The sequence below is a fragment of the Lampris incognitus genome, chromosome 1 (assembly GCF_029633865.1).
Source record: "Lampris incognitus isolate fLamInc1 chromosome 1, fLamInc1.hap2, whole genome shotgun sequence".
Taxonomy (NCBI): Eukaryota; Metazoa; Chordata; class Actinopteri; order Lampriformes; family Lampridae; genus Lampris; species Lampris incognitus.
In genome coordinates, this window is record NC_079211.1 from 103,549,038 (window position 1) to 103,563,593 (window position 14,556).

The 14,556-nt window shown below is 42.3% G+C and overlaps 1 protein-coding gene across 2 annotated transcripts; it reads right to left on the reverse strand.

Annotated features, from left to right (window-relative positions):
- Window positions 1-1,585: 1,585 nt before the first annotated feature.
- cenatac (centrosomal AT-AC splicing factor) lies at window positions 1,586-14,210 on the reverse strand. 2 transcript variants are annotated; one of them, XM_056290305.1, is made up of 11 exons: window positions 13,908-14,210; window positions 13,292-13,458; window positions 12,826-12,924; window positions 12,483-12,549; window positions 8,342-8,404; window positions 6,330-6,397; window positions 6,109-6,223; window positions 5,988-6,018; window positions 4,189-4,290; window positions 3,762-3,894; window positions 1,586-1,936 (listed from the first exon to the last, which is right to left on the reverse strand). In XM_056290305.1, exons 1-11 carry the CDS (start codon window positions 14,022-14,024, stop codon window positions 1,840-1,842), a joined length of 1,059 nt encoding a protein of 352 aa, XP_056146280.1. In that variant the 5' UTR covers window positions 14,025-14,210; the 3' UTR covers window positions 1,586-1,839. The 2 variants fall into 2 exon arrangements, 1 of the variants encoding a protein (XP_056146280.1); XR_008811075.1 differs by lacking the exon at window positions 1,586-1,936 and having other exon boundaries at window positions 3,848-3,894; window positions 4,076-4,290.
- Between the last annotated feature and the right edge of the window lie 346 nt (window positions 14,211-14,556).

Genomic DNA, 14,556 nt, shown 5'->3' on the forward strand with positions numbered 1-14,556 from the left:
AGCGCAGGACGCACAAATGCAGGCGATGGGTTTTTGCTGTGTCACGACTGCTCCCAGTGGTATTTCTAATCCACGTAAAAATTAGATAACCACAACCATACAAGACTATGAGTACATCTGAGGGTGAATGTGCTGGGTGGATTTAAAGATGAAGCACATTTTTCCCCCCGTTGTTGCGACGATTTCAGCTCGTTTGATTTGGGTTATGAAGTCTGTAGCCCTGTGTTGGTTTCTCACAATCAAAGTCAGTCACGGTTAAATTCCTTAAAGTGGAAAATGGTCCCCAGGTCAGATGAGTTGGAGAGGAAGTGGCACAGGCCTCTGCGGTTAACATACAACAGAAAGCCATTAGTATAAATTAATATGTCAGTATAATACAAACATTGCTGTTTTGTCAACTAATTTGCAGTCTTGAATTTTCCAGTAACCAAAACAAGAAGTTATATTTTACAAAAGGCTCCCAGTGCCAGAGAGCAGCAGAAGTTCAACAAAAAAATGCCATAAAAAGTTTGACTTGTGCAATGGCCGCATCAAGTTAATATTTTGTTTTTGTTTGTTTTTGTTGTCTTTTAGAGCTGCTGCATTAAAGCACCAACACGCTATTGTCATTTCGTTTTAGTTTTTCTGCATCATTAGTCCCTTTCTTCACACAGGTAGGACCTCGCTATCTGAAGAAGTCATTCTTGCCTGAAAGGGCAACTGGAGGAGGCCCAGAATGGGAGGTTTGAAGATGGAGAAGGAGAAGAGGGGTGGAAACTTCTTTTTTCGGTGGCATCTCTGTACTGTAGAAGTCCTCCAGTTGGGAATGTGAAAACTGGGTTGCAAATAGACATGATTTTAGGGGGTCTGGAGTTGAAAATACTGTGAATGACAGATTTAAATACAGAAGAACACGTTTCAATGTGCAACTGAAATCAGGTGCGCCTACTTGTGGTATGAAATTTTTAAAAAAAAATCCTAAATATCCATTTGCAGGGGTAACAAAAAAGCTAGGTCTCTAAAATACGCAGGCTTCCAGTGAGTGTCAGCACTACTTATTTTTGTTCACAACTTCAGTTGCCCATTTAGGCTGATTGTTAATTGTATGCTGTTAGTCACGTTCTATAAATGGACATCTTTGTTAGTTATTTCTTAGTTAAACTCATGAAAACAATGTTTATCCTCAATTCTAAGTGTTAAAGGTCACTTCACTGTTCTTGATTGTCCAAGCAGACTTTTCTTATTTTTGCATGGGTCACAACAGCTGCCTGTACTGGTTTTCCTGACTCTGGCTCCCCCTGCTGGGTTAAACCAGAAAAACACCGTTACGTCTCGTGTTAGTCACCATCCAACATTAAATCGGAGAAGTGAGCTTGTGACGAGAGGGCTGCTGGCAGTTTGAAGCCCACACTGAGCAGCAAAATCAAGGCACACCCAATTCATCACCGCAACGAATACAGTCTTACAGGTACAGAGGTGCTCCAAGGGGTGAATAATTGTAAGTGAATGTAAAGCATGCTGTGGGAAAAGAGCACTCATGCACAGCCAACCTTCCCTCGCTAAGAATAGTTCAAAAAGAGGAAAAGATATCACGAAGTTTGCATTATGCATGTTTTATTCAATGCTGTTATAAAACACAATTATCAACGCTGACGCCATTCAATTAGCTTGTTTACTGTGTACATATTTTTCAAAGTTAAATATTCATACTGCATTGCATGGGGGCATATCTAAGTAAAAGATCAAAAACTCCAATTCAACAACTCAAAGACACATTGGAATGTGTATATAATACAACCATATGTACAATAAGTATTTACATATTCCAGAACTTTTGACAGAATTTGTCTTAAGCATAGCTTATTTAGATGTTTTTAATTTCTTCGACCTGTCAAAACCAGGCTCAGCCTTTCTCTTTTTCCTGTTTGTCTGCTCCTCCTCTTCTCTGAACTGGTGCCTGTTGGCAAATATAAACCCATCAACTGCAAATACAGACGACACTTTCACGACACAGAAATATAAGTCTGTATCATATCTTGAGACAAGAGTCCTTTCCAGTCATTCAACAAAAGCTGTGTCTTAAATTGCCTCCCGTTGATGACTGTTAAAAATGTTGGTGTAAATTGTCTTTATGCATGCTCTATAATCCAGGAAATAAAATCAAATAAAGTTGAATCAGTTCATCTGGATACAACGTGTATTGACAGATACATTTCATCACTCATCTAAGTGACCTCTTCAGTCTAAACTGGCTGCAGGTATCCCCACCCTTATAAACAATACAGCTGCATAACAACCAAAACAAACGATGGGTTTCATATGCAAATAGGCGTGACCATTAACTAGAGTTATAATGGCCATGTGTACTGTTTGCAGAGGATTGGGGAATAGTTGCCATCACAGCATTGTAAGATGGCAACAGATGGACTCACCGACCATCTGAGCAGTCTGGATGGTTCATAATGTAGCAGAAGATCAGAAATGTATCTTGGCCCTAAACTGTTCAGTGCTTTATAAATCAAGAGCAGTATTTTAATATCAATTCTTTGACGGACAGGAAGCCAGTGTAAAGACCTCAGAACTGGAGTGATGTGATCCACTTTTTTTGGCCTTAGTAAGGACTCCAGCAGCAGCGTTCTGAATCAGCTGCAGCTGTTTGATCTTTTTTTTTAGAGAGACTTGTAAAGACACCATTACAGTAATCGAGTCAACTGAAGATAAATGAATGGAAAAGTTTTTCCAAGTCCTGCTGAGACATAAATCCTTTAATCCTTGATATATTCTTCAGGTAATAGTAGGCTGACTTTATAATTTTCTTCATGTGGCTATCTAAATACAGGTCTGAGTCCATGACTACACCAACATTTCTGGCTTGGTTCGTGGTTTTTAACATTACGGATTATAGCTGAGTACTGACTTTTAATCCTTCTTCCTTGGCTCCAAAGACAATTACTTCAGTTTTATCTTTGTTTAACTGAACAAAATTCTGAGACAAAACTGGCAGGTAGCCAACCATCATTTTTAGCTTCATTTTGTATTCTAAAAATGTTTTTAACTGATACTGGCCACTGTAAACAAGCAGCTTCCTGATTACAGGAAGTGTACTATTGGTTGTGTACTATTCTGCTCTAGTATCAGCTTGTAGACGAGGATGAAAATTCAGTGATTCACCAGTGGGTTCCAGGTAACTTCACTTGTAATATAACATTTGCTGCAGGAATTAATGTCACAAGGAACAAGCAAGCAAGCATTAAAAATCAAATAGAAGTCCTTCAATGCTGAAAAAGGAAACTGAGGGAGAAAAAAATTATATCTCGTAACTGCAATAAAGTGTCCACTGAGCCTTAAAGTGCACTTACATTATTACATTAAGCTTTAAAAAAAAAACAACAAAAAACTGTATGTTCTTTGGGGGGGGGGTAACATTTATCCATCGACATCTGTGTTGACTGGACTCCTAAATTCATATTACCCGTGCCACTTTCCCTTTCGCACCAGATTACAGATAACACCTTTTCTAGAAACGAAATTATGAGAAATGCACCGCAATAGTCAGGCACCTACACAAGAGACTGACAGAAAAAACACACACACACACACGGAAAAAAAAACCTGCCAAAAAGTAATATGATTTATCTGGTGACTGATGGTGTGCGTTTTGTGCGTGTGCCTTTAAAATCCCATTGATTGTTACAAAATAAAATGTTGGTTTTTGTTGATTTCTCATCTCAGCTTGATTTAATAGAAATAAAAAAGCGCAGCCTCATTTAACACAAGCTCACCTGGACTGCCAGCGTCGGCCACTGTTCCACACTCTGCCAAAAGAGGGAAGCCAGTTAGCATCTGTCTGGGAGCTGTGGTCAAAGTTGGCTCCCACTCTGTTCGGCGGTAGCTTCCTCAGCTTCTCCTGCTCCTCTGGAAAAACAAAAAAAGACGCACAACTTTAGCTGTTAAATTTTGATGCTGCGCTTAGCTGTGTACTAAATGTCACAGGTGAATGTTGGCAATCTAAAAATAACATGTTTATCATGACACTGGCTTCTCAGTTAGATTTGCCTTGAAAAATATCTTTATCTCAATGTGACAACCTGCTTACATAAAGATTAAAAGAGAATAAGAGATAGATGTGTGACTGAGACGGGGCTGTCAGGCTGATGAACTTGCTTAATGCTGCGTGTGCCGTGCACTGTCACTCAGGGCATTTCCTACTGTGTTTGAGGAAGTCTTGGAGGGACGGGCCGATCTCCGGCGGTGTTGCTGACCCGGATTTTCCCTCTAGAGGATCATCCTGAAGCCAGGGGGGGACAGCTCCTACAAGACATTAACGGCTACATGCTCAGTCCTCAACGAGCAAAAACAATAATCACAACGACAACAACAACAACCACCAGCGCAACCACAACTCTTAGTTAGTGTTGAGCTCATAACCTAAAAAAAACCTATAAATTCTTACTAGTTAATCACTTAATGCAGCACCAGGTAATTTTTTGGCTTTCAGCAACGACTGCCGCAAAGACAGTCAAGATGCCCCCCCCCCCTTCACAGTGTAGCAAGGGGACATGCATTTATTTAAAAGACAGCTCAAAAAGGGTTCACATATGAGGTAAAGTGAGATTTCTATATTTTCATATTTATTATTTAATTCAAAAATAATTGCCATAAAGCAATCCCAAAATTTCTCAGGAAATTTCATGCCCATTGGCAAACAAAATGCATAGGGAAAACAAGGATTCAAGGGACCTGATCTGAGTAGCGATTATATCATTCTCCGATAGCCATCACACTATTCTGCAAACATAAATTTATATTAAAGCAAAAAATACCTGGTCCCACTTTAAAAGGTGCTATGAGGAGTTTTGGATTCCCCCCCCCTTTTTTTTCTCCCCAATTGTACCTGGCCAATCACCCCGCTCTCTTGAGCCGCCCCAGTCGCCACCCGCTCTGCCGCTCCAGGGAGGGCTGCAGACTACCACATGCCTCCTCTGATACATGTGGAGTCGCCAGCCACTTCTTTTTACCTGACAGTGAGGAGTTGCGCCAGGGGGACGTAGCGTGTGGGAGGATCCCGCTATTCCCCCCCAGTTTCCCCTCCGCCCTTGAACAGGCGCCCCGACCGACATGAGGAGGCGCTAGTGCAGCAACCAGGACACATACTCACATGCGGCTTCTCACCCGCAGACACGGCCAATTGTGTCTGTAGGTACGCCTGACCAAGCCAGAGGTAACACGGGGATTTGAACCGGCGATCCCGGTGTTGGTAGGCAACGGAACAGACCGCTACGCTACCCAGACGCCTGGAGTTTTGGATTTGTATTGACTTTATGTGTCCCTGCGGACAAAAGCGGTTGTGTTTCACAGAAAGAACAGCTTCATTTCACATAACCATTGCCTCTCTCCACCCTATGACGGCATGCATTTGTTTTGAAGAGAAGAGAGCAGGACATCATGGCGTTTCAGAAAAACAGCTGTTTGCGAGGTCTATGGGAATGACATCATGTATCTTTAATTTTGGCTATGTGTCCCGTCTGTATGCCATACGTCATTTCAGATTTCATGGAAAATTAGATCCAGAGACAAACATTTGGAATAACTGGATATAGTAATATCTAATCTCTCGGATGGTCTCATTATGTCGATTATATAGAGGTATCAAATTTAAACTGAGACTGTTAATCAGTGAAAAACTTGTAGTAATAACTTTTGCAAAGAGTTATTTTGTGACATTACTTATGATATTATTGTTCTGTTATACACCCATAGAACCGATTATAATAAATGTCAATTAAATGCAGGTATGTAAAATTTATAACAGTGGATTGTTGTCTCTTGGTATACATTTTTCACACAAAATCCCCACCGCAAGAGCGTCTTTTAAATCAAACCTTTAAGGATGAAGTAAGCCTGTTCATCCAGTTTGCACCACAGCAATCAAGACCTCTTATAGCTCTGTGAAATTATAGAAATACTTAAAGCACTCTGTGAACCAGTATTTCAGAGGTCATTTTTACCTGTGTGGACATTTCCACTGTTTGATGAGTCCTGTTAAAGAAGAAAAATGCAAGTCAACCAAACATTTCGTGAAGCTCCAAAATATTTTGATAGTTAAGACTGACAATGCTGTCTACATACCTGGTAACCAATGAAGGTCAAGCCTTGTCCTGGTCCCGCCCACTGCCCTTCAACCATTGGGTCTACTCTGCTCGGTCCCGCCTGCTGGTCAGATCCCAGGTGCCTAAGATGAGAGCTACTCCCAGAGCAACCCCAGGCAAGATCAGGTTGAAGTGACGATGACATCAATGTCAGGGTTTTAAAAATAAGTTGGAAAATGTTGCCGGTGCACACAGACTTACCTGGTGGCCTCCTCCACAGGGGTGCCTGATCCGTGGGATCCGTTGGGCAGTTCCAACTCTGCCTCAGACTGATATCGATTCAGGAAAAGCCAACAGGATTTCAAAGAGCAAAACTGACATACTAAAGCCCAATGGTAACCCATATCAAAAGTTACTTCTCTATCTCTTTCTTACAATTCTTCTAATGCAGGCATAGGGAACCATGTTGCACTAAGAGCCATGCATATGCAGGTTTTGAGTCCAACTGGAATCCATATCAGGTGATTTCACTGATTAGTCATTCCTCCTTGGCTAGAGGTGTATTAATCAGTGACATTACCTGGTATGGCAGCATGGTGGCGCAGTGGTTTGCGCCGTTGCCTCACAGTAAGAAGGTTCTGGGTTCAAGCCCCGTAGTAGTCCAACCTTGGGGGTTGTCCTGGGTCGTCCTCTGTGTGGAGTTCGCATGTTCTCTCCGTGCCCACATGGGTTTCCTCCGGGTGCTCCAGTTTCCCTCACAGTCCAAAGACATGGAGGTCAGGTGAATCGGCCGTACTAAATTGTCCCTAGGTGTGAATGTGCGTGTGCGTGTGTTTGTGTGTCGGCCCTGTGATGGCCTGGCAGCCTGTCCAGGGTGTCTCCCTGCCTGCTGCCCAATGACCGCTGAGATAGGCTCCAGTATCCCCGTGACCCTGGGAGCAGGATAAGCAGTTTGGATAATGGATAGATTACCTGGTGTGGAGTTCAGCTGGAATGAAAACCTGCATACACATGGCTCTCCATGTTGGATGGTTCCCTACCCTTGTTCTTATGTACTGCAGTTGTAATTTTTTTACAACACAATCAAGATAGAAAACTAACACTGAGACTGGCACATCTGAAGACACTTTGGGTATTACACCACCAGTCCAGATTTTTGGTACAGGGTAAAAGAGACAGTGATGGGCTACTCAACACAAAGTCAATTTTACAAGCATTTGTTGGGTGGTTGGTGTTGATTTCCTGTCCTGATCACTGGGGTTGTCAGTGTGTTACTGTCCCGTGGTAATGTTCAAAACCAGCATTACTGCCTTTCACCACTAGAAGGGGCCTGCTGCATCTTTTTTAATGTGTATTTGTGTTTTCTTAAACCTATCAGCAGGAAATTAGCTGCATTGTTGCGCATGTTTTTATTCACGTAATATATCCACACCAGAGCTATTGTACGTGCGTATTTCCAGTTTATGATTAAAAAAAAAAACAGTCATCCATCCATCCATTATCTGAACGGCTTATCCTGCTCTCAGGGTTGCTGCAACCTATTCCAGCAGTCATTGGGTGGCAGGTGAGGAGACACCCTGGACAGGTCACCAGGCCATCACTCTCACACACACACACACACCTAGGGACAATCTAGTACGGCTGATTCACCTGACCTACATGTCTTTGGACTGTGGGAGGAACCCGGAGCCCCCGGAGGAAACTAATGCAGACACAGGGAGAACATGCAAACTCCACACAGAGAATGATCTGGGACGACCCCCAAGGTTGGACTACCTCGGGGCTTGAACCCAAGACCTTCTTGCTGTGAGGTGACCACGCTAACCACTGCGTCACCGTGCCACCCTCCCCACAGTAAATTAACTAAATCATAGAAACATGGGTTGCTGATAAAAAGTAACGCTCTGTCCAGACACAAGAAAATAAAGCAATCTTAATGCTGTTCTTAATTTGTTTTGCTTATATATATAAAGAATTAATGTGCATACTGTTAAAATACTGGATCAATAAGCAGTATCTGTAAGAGCAGTAGCACCGTTAAAATCTTAACAATCTACTACTACTATTACTAAAATCTTAACAATACCCACCCCTAATTAAAAAAAAAAACCAAAACAGATTATATTGTATGCTACAGGGAAAATAGCTCACTGCAACAGAACCCACTGATGCCAACTTAAAACCACCAATACAAGCTGATCAGGTAATCAAAAAACACCAATAACTTGAAGCAACAGTTATGGATACTGCCATGGCATCCTGGGAAAACAAACCTCAACAAGGGATTGGAGGACTTCCTGACGATGCTTTTCCTGGGCCCGGATGACATCAGCTTGCTGGGGCAACAGGAATAAAATACATAAATAAATAAATAAGATTATAATCACCTAGTAACACTCAAGTTCATTTGAAGTCAATATTTCGTTCTTTAGGTCTGGATCGGTGCCCAAGCTTTGGTTTGGGACACACATGACAACCGAAATGTGCTCCGAGTTACTGAGTTCAGTTTTTCCTCTGCAGACGGACATGGAAACAAATGCCCTTCTCAACACCTTATATCCTTGCTGTATTTAAGACAAAAGCTACTTCACAAACATCAGAATCATGAACACGCTTGCAGTTGCTCATTTCGATCATTTCTATTGGGCAGGATTTTCCTGGACAACATAATATAGCATATATCCCGCAATGTTCTGTGCCTTCAGCATACGCAACCAAATACATAAGATTTAAGGCAGGTGGCCCCATAGCAGCAGGTTTGAAAAGGAAGCAAAGATGTGGTTAACAAACAGATTTGGCAGACCAAGTTAACAGAAGAAACAACACAAATAACAATCAATCAATAGCTACAACTCATTCAACCATGTTTTGTTTTTTGTTCGTTTGTGGAGATCGACCAACAGCACTTGTGATTTGTTTGATTTTGAATGGGCCACTTGCATTTAGAGTGGTCCGACACCAATGAAAGTATCGGTATCACAATGAGTATCAGTGAATTACGTAAGAGTGATTTCTCATGGGCGTCCGGGTAGCGTAGTGGTTTATTCTGTTGCCTACCAACATGGGGATTGCCGGTTCAAATCCCCATGTTACCTCCGGCTTGGTCGTGCACCCCTACAGACAAAATTGGCAGTGTCCGTGGGTGGGAAGCCGGATGTGGGTATGTGTCCCAGTTGCCGCACTAGCGCCTCCTATGGTCTGCTGGGGTGCCTGTTCGGGGGGGAGGGGAAACTGGGGAGAATAGCATGAGCCTCCTATGTGCTATGTCCCCCTGGTGAAACGACTCACTGTCAGGGGAAAAGAGGCAGCTGGCAACTCCACATGTATCTGAGGAGGAATGTGGTAGTCTGCAGCTCTCCCTGGAACGGCAGAGGGCGTGGAGCAGTGACCAGGACAGCTCAGAAGAGTGGGGTAATTGGCCAAATTCGATTGGGAAGAAAAAAGGGGGAGGGGGGTTCTCTCATCTTCTGGAGTGTAGTTTTAACATATGTTATGTTGCTCTCAATTCTTTTCACAAGACAACACTTAATATATTACTAAGATTAATAAAATGTTAGTGTTGTCTTCCACATCGGTGGCAGAGCTACACTGTGACCAGCAGTGTAGTGGTTGTACTGGGGTAGCTCTATGGCAGGGTTCCCCAATTAATCTTCCCCAAGGGCCAAATCATGTCATGCACGCCATGCCAAGACCCAAAGCATCCAGGGTTTATTTTCCATTGCACAAGCAAAAGCTGTTTTATGTGCAGATGTTGTTGTTGCTGCTATTACGATTATTATTATTATCATTACTGTAATTAGTAGTAGTAGTAGTTTAGGCCTGGGATTCTTAAAGCTTGTGTTGAGGGTCACACAAGAAAAAAAATGCACTCTTGAAACAAAATAAGTCCAAAACCGACCATTTAATTATGGACAAATGGGGGTGCCTAGGTAGTGTAGCGGTCTATTCCGTTCCCTACCAACACAGGGTTCGCCAGTTCGAATCCCCCTGTTACCTCCGGCTTGGTCGGGCGTCCCTACAGACACAGTTGGCTGTGTCTGCAAGTGGGAAGCCGGAATGGGTATGTGTCCTGGTTGCTGCATTAGCAACTCCTCTGGTCAGTCGGGGCGCCTGTTCGGGGGGGGGGAATAGCATGATCCCCATGTGCTACGTCCCCCTGGCAAAACTCCTCACTGTCAGGTGAAAAGAAGTGGCTGGCGACTCCACATGTATCAGAGGAGGCATGTGGTAGTTTGCAGCCCTCCCTGGAGTGGCAGAGGGGGTGAAGCAGCAACCGGGACAGCTCTGAAGAGTTGGGGTAATTGGCCGGGTGCAATTGGAGAGAAAAAGAAGGAAAAATCCAACAACAAAAAAACAAAACAAAAAAAAGAAATTATGGACAAATGGACAAAAATAAATGGATGTTCATTCACCAAAGAGTGGGAGAGACGGGATGAGGCAATTCTTCTGATGTCGGGCCTGTATTCTGTTGAGGCACTCCCGAGGAACTGGCCACAATGTGCATTGGAGAGTCTCTCTTTCCTGGTTCTTGATCGAGTTCATCGAAGAAAACTATGACTCACATATGTACGTGGAGGGGAAAATTGTGAGTCGGAGCACCGCAATTGCGCTCATGTTTTTGAATTGAGCTTGGGGAACCATGTTGATCCAAGTCATTCACCCCAATGTCCTTGTGTTGTACTTTGAGCAAATCTGATGTTCCCATCACCATGACCTCCATCTGAAGCGTTGCCTCATCTATGGACGGTACCAGCGTTTTGGCCTCTGTAGGCCACTGGCCATCAGCCAAAATGGAGAACAGCTGTCTCTGGAAGAGGAGGATGTCACCTGAGAGTTCAGGGGAGCTTTCAAATCGTTCCTTGAAGTTTTCTGTCAGGCTCGTCATGAAACCCTTCAACTGAGCCAAAGTATGACATACCATCACGTCGTTTTTTTATGGAGAAAGGTCAGGTTTGCCTTTGTGTGTTCACATTATTGCAATCAATTGATATAACTTTTTCAAATATAAAAACTACATAATCTTATACACACTTTGCTTTCATGCCATAATTTGCCACACTGCCTTTCTTAGCGCACAGCGGACTGGAGAAGATCCTAAAATCAGTACCCCTATGAACCAAATCTAGAATCGATTTTGAATCAGGAATCCTTTTGAATCAAAATTCAATTTTGAATCGAATCGTGATGCCAAGAATGGAAATCGAATCAAATCTTGAGAGTTTGAAAGATTCTCACCCTTACAGCATGCAGTGTTGAAGTGCCGCTTGAGTCTACATGCGTATCGAGCCTGTCGATTTGGCATTGGCGTGGTGCGGCAAAATAAAACAAAACTCATCAGTCCAGTCAGATCTGAACTGATGGTTTTCCTGGTCGACGTTCCACTTTTTCACGCAGGCCATGTTCTTGGGTTTAGGACAGTTACTGATTAGCTGGTGAGCGGCTCTGTCTAGTCAAGGACCGTAGAGAGCACGGCGTACGTCTTATGTCTACGCGCACTCTACAGCATAGGTCAAGTGTACGGTGTGGGATGAGATCAAAATAAAGTAGAGCACCACACACTTTATTTCACATGTTATGACAGATGCATTAGTGCCAATGGGTCGACACGGGCCAGACATTTGAGCGGGCCGCTTAGTCAGTGCTCTATGGTATGTATTTTTGTAACAAAGAAACTGAAACAGGTGAAACATACTCAAAAAGCATACATACCCATTCTGTTTATCTGCAAAACTTTAACACTTTCTTTGAGCCTCATACATAATGTGTGATTTCAGCCTGTCTTAAATCATGTTTTTCAAAAGCAGAAAATTTTAATGCACCATGTGCATTAAAATTTTCACATGTCCGGCAAGTTTTTTCAGTCTTGGTTCATCCAATGTGACAGGATCTACCTGTGCCAGAGGGATGTGATCTTAGGCTGCTACAGATTTACAGCAGTGTCAGATATTTTTAGAGTCATTAGTGTAGTGTGGCAGGGCTTATGAGTTAATTCTATCGATTGACCAGTTGGGAAAGTGTCAGATAAGAATCCATCCCTTCGTGTAAGGCAGAATGTGACTATAAACACAAATTCTAATTGAATCGATGAAGAGAAAAATATTTCCTGACCAAGTGGAATGTTGTCTTTCTTCTTCTGATTTTACACACACAAAAAGGCCAGCATCACAGCAAGAGTTTGCTGTAATTTGGACACCATACTTGTGAATGACCCTTCCAATTCATGCTGTTGTCTGTCACCAGACATAGCCTTGAGCCAACACAACTTTAGTGAGCCATCTTCTGAAAGAATATGAAACTTTAACAAGGTGTTTTGTGTTCAAATTGCTGCCCATTGAAGAAATGCTCTGAAACTGAGTAGTTTAACATGACAAAGTAGTACTTGTATCAAAACAAAAGGGCAAGACTATAGTTTACCTGTTTGATAAATTCATCTTCCTTTTCCAAACAAGAGTCCAACACTTTTGTCACCTCAGCTTTGAATCTGAAAAGTAAGCACAATAATCCATGGAGAGATGCTTTCCATTTTCCTCTGCTGCCCCACTCCACCCAGTCACACACACACACACACACACACACACACACACACACACACACACACACACACACACACACACACACACACACACACAAGACAATCTGTGTCTTTATACTGAGCATAGGAAGACTAAATCCTGCTATCTACAAACATACTCAGCCATCATCAAAAGTTTATCTTTACAGACTGCTTTTCAGATTTAATTTGACTCAAGGAGCCTACCTTTCAGTCTCTTCCGTTGTGATGATGACCTTGTCCCTCAGCTTGGGGTCAGCCTTGTTTTCCCACCAGAATTTGTGTGTGTTCTTCTTGTGTTCTGGCCTGAAATTAGTAGCCATATTCAAAAGGTACTATCAATAGTGACGAAAAGTTAAGAACAGCAGGTCTCCAACTTTTCAATCTACTACGTGCTGACAGAAAAAGAGCCTGAATTCCCTAGTTGATTTTTGTTATAACTCACCTTCCTGAATTAATATCTATTTTTCTTTGCCTACTCCAAAATAGTGCTTTCTAGTACGGCATTAATTTTATCTAAGGAAAGCTCAGTCTTTTATTATTACACATCCTTTCAACGTTAGAAGTAATCACCAGGTGCATCAAAGTAAATCTGATTAATTTGCTTCCTTGTGCAACCCAGTGCCTTACAAAGAGTAAACACACTCAGCTCTAACAAAACAGTGTGTCTTACGTGGCCATGTGCTCCAACAAGCCCCCATACAGCACAGTCATATTGCCATCAGTGACGTTCCTCTCAATTTCGAGGCCACAGCAATAACACCAGAATGTTCGTTGGTGCTGGGTGCAATCAAATTTCTCCACTTGTGGTTTTTTAAGTGTTCTGCGGGCCTCTTTCACCTAAGACACAAACGAATTCATATTAGAAATATCTGATTAGGTTAGTAAATGAATGCAAAGGAATAACGGTGAAATGTCCGCCACATTAAGAAAACCCTATGTGATGTAATCCTAAATAAGATGAAGAGACCACTTCGCCTGTACAATCGATTTAATAAGAATATTTGCTCTACTTGACCTTATCAACGTCTGTAGTTTGTATTTACTTGCCATTATCGAAATGGTCGTCTATTAATGTATAATGCCCATGAGGGATGCACTATTCTGAACGTAAGAAAAGTAGTACTATAAAAAACCCTTTCAATGAGCAATTACACAAAAAAAAAGATTTTGAGAGCTTAGAGCTAACGCTAGGTTAACGCTCAGCTACAAGAGGGGTGTGCCATGTAAACCCAAACATGTACTTGGAAGCGTCATAAACCAATATCCATTCAGATCAAACTGGTTACCTTTTCCAGGAATTTGAGAAGTGCAACTCGAAGTCTGCTTTGGTGACTTTTTCCGAAGATGTGCCCCTTTCCAGAGAAAGACGTTTGTCTGCATACAGCGCAGTAGAATGCACCCATCTGACCATTAAAGTATACAAGAACTTCAAACGACAGATAAGGTCTCGGATCTTGATTAAATATGTCAACTAAGTTTGAAGCGAATAAATCCAGACTTCCTTTTCCACATTCCACCGAAAACAACCTACCGGACTGAAAAAGTATGCTAACTTGGCTAACGTTGAGGGACGAAGGAGGACACTACCACTTCCGGCATTGTCCGCCGCAAAATGGTTACTTCCGGATTTTCATTCTTGTCTGATATTAATATTATTTATGGTTACTAGGACTTCTTGTACGTTTGACAATATGTATTTCCAAGTATCAGCTTAGCCTCACGTACTGATTTAACAGAGGGAGTTTACTCGTGATATGTCTCCTCAATGCAATGACACACAGAAATAAAATAACCGTGGAAATCGGAACCTTCTACGTATAATTGTGTAACGAAATATAACCTCCGTTGGGTGCTAATATAATGGCTCTCCAGCAAAGGATACCCGCTTCATAAAACTCTTTTTCCACGAGCTTTGCAGCCTCAGTTATACGACTC

Bases quoted from the DNA above. Each gene is read 5' to 3' on its own strand.
- cenatac (XM_056290305.1), bottom strand. From the start codon at position 14,024: ATGGGTGCATTCTACTGCGCTGTATGCAGACAAACGTCTTTCTCTGGA. The intron at 6,398-8,341 runs GTTTGTTTTCCC...AATCGATATCAG, and splicing joins TCCTCCAATCCCTTGTTGAG to TCTGAGGCAGAGTTGGAACT. The intron at 1,937-3,761 runs GTGAGCTTGTGT...ATTTGCCAACAG, and splicing joins GGCCGACGCTGGCAGTCCAG to GCACCAGTTCAGAGAAGAGG.